Raw genomic sequence first — 1,971 nt, 5'->3', positions numbered from 1 at the left:
AAGTCTTTAGGAGATGTTCATAGGGGTAAGGTGTGAGTGTCTGCATATGTACTGTGTTTCGAAAAATAGCCATACAAAGACATTAAATAAACTTTGAGCTAGATGACAGCGGTGACTTCGCCAACCTTGAGATCTACTAACCATGTCTTTGGATGTGTTCATAGGGCAATCTCGAGATCGGACGACCAGTTCGGAGGTGCTTATAGGGGTGGAGTGAGGGCGAGTGCATATATGTGGGTGTCAACACATGCCTTAAATAAATTTGAGCCGGATGACAACAAAATATGCTATTTCATTACAAGGAAAGATAACATAGAAGTGCAACATATATGATGTTAACTGCGTAATCTAAATCACCATTAAAAAAATTCTCTTATTACGAACTGAACAACAGCGAGAAAAAATACTGTAGAAAACTGATGGACATATCTACCCCTTTCTAGAAGTTTTATCATCCTGATGAATGATGATATATGCATGCACGCAAGTTTTCAGGTTGCCAGCTGCATGGTATGCGGCTTGTTTGCATGGTCAGTACTTGGGCGTGAAGGACAAGAGCTTCCACGACGGCGTCTTGAGGATGCCCCAGACGAAGGCCTCGTACTGCGTATTCTTGCCACCAGACACCGTGATGACCAGCCGGTAGTTGTACCCGCCGTTAGACGGCTGCGTCTCGCCGCTGACGACGTTCTGGAGCTGCATCTTGAGTTCCCCCACGCTGAGCGTGTAGATGCGCACGGCAAACTGCGCTACCTTCTGGATCGTCGGGTCCTTCACGTTCGCCACGGGCGTCCAGTTGGACGCCGGCGGTGACGGTGGAGGAGGAGAAGGAGGAGGCGGGAATGACACCGGCGGCGGTGGCGAAGGAGGAGGGGGCGGGGATGACGCCGCTGGTGGAGGTGTCGAAGCAGGAGGAGGCGCTGTTGATGACTCCGGTGGCGGTGGCGGTGGCTGAGGAGGAGATGATGATGGGCTGTCCAGGAGTGGGCTCGGCGTTGGCGCTGTGTAGTAGTTTTGGGCGTTGGCAGTGTCAAGCAAGGTGGCGAGCATGAGAGGAAGGACGACCAAAATGGACGACCTGACCATGGCGGCCTCCTGCAGCCGGCCGCTTGGTGCCTTGGTGTGTAAACGACGTGTGTACGTGACTGTGTGTCTGTTCGTGCAAACTGCACAGTGCGCGCTACTGAATGCTAACTAGAGCGTGTGCTTGTTGTGCTGTGAGCTATGGGCCTATGGTACGTGGGAAGTGGTGCAGGAAAGCTGTCCCCCGTATGGTCTATTTATAGCGTAGTAGTAGCTCGCAGCTGTCTAGTCTAGTCCGTCGACGTCGGGTACTCTGGTGGCCGCCGTCCTAGAGCAAAGTCAGCTGGGGGGAGGTCGGCACCTCGGTATGGAAGTTGCAAATAGTAGTACATGCAGAGTCTACAAGTACATTGGGAAAACACACTGCGGTTGACTTAGACACATTCACAAAGTAATTTGTGTTTGGAAAACCAATTTAAGTTTAATTTTCATCCAAAAATCAGCTACCAAGGCCTTGTTTAGATGCCATCCAAATTCCAAGTTTTTTCACTCTCTCTCCATCACATCAATTTTTAGCCGCTTACATGGAGTATTAAATATAGGTAAAAAAATAACTAATTACACAGTTTAGTTGGAAATCACAAGATGAATCTTTTGAGCCTAGTTGGTCCACGATTGGACAATATTTGCTAAATAAGACGAAAGTGGTACTATTCATCGGGTTGAAATTTTTTCGCAATCTAAACGAGGCCCAAATTCTAAACTTTAACTACAAAATCATTCTTTGCATAGAAATCATGAAAAAACTAGCCCTGTTCTGCAGCACTAATTCAGTAGTACTTTTTAGCGAACGAACAGAGTTTTCCTCTCATAGCATTTTATCGTAAGCATCGGCATAAGTCAAATTTCAGCGAAACGGACAGGGGCCTAGCTTGTTAGTTCTCGGCT

General features: G+C 47.9%; 1 protein-coding gene across 1 annotated transcript; it reads right to left on the bottom strand.

Moving 5' to 3' along the window:
- Positions 1–531: 531 nt before the first annotated feature.
- On the bottom strand, positions 532–1,086 carry LOC136537412 (classical arabinogalactan protein 9-like). The gene has a single exon (XM_066529392.1). The coding sequence runs from the start codon at positions 1,084–1,086 to the stop codon at positions 532–534; it is 555 nt and encodes a 184-aa protein (XP_066385489.1).
- Between the last annotated feature and the right edge of the window lie 885 nt (positions 1,087–1,971).

Source organism: Miscanthus floridulus, chromosome 2, assembly GCF_019320115.1.
Source record: "Miscanthus floridulus cultivar M001 chromosome 2, ASM1932011v1, whole genome shotgun sequence".
Lineage (NCBI taxonomy): Eukaryota > Viridiplantae > Streptophyta > Magnoliopsida > Poales > Poaceae > Miscanthus > Miscanthus floridulus.
Note: the sequence above shows the minus strand (reverse complement) of the source record. Positions and strands in the feature narration are given on the sequence as shown.

What these genes read in the sequence shown, in the direction of transcription:
- LOC136537412 (XM_066529392.1), bottom strand. Translation starts at nt 1,086, where the DNA reads ATGGTCAGGTCGTCCATTTTGGTCGTCCTTCCTCTCATGCTCGCCACC.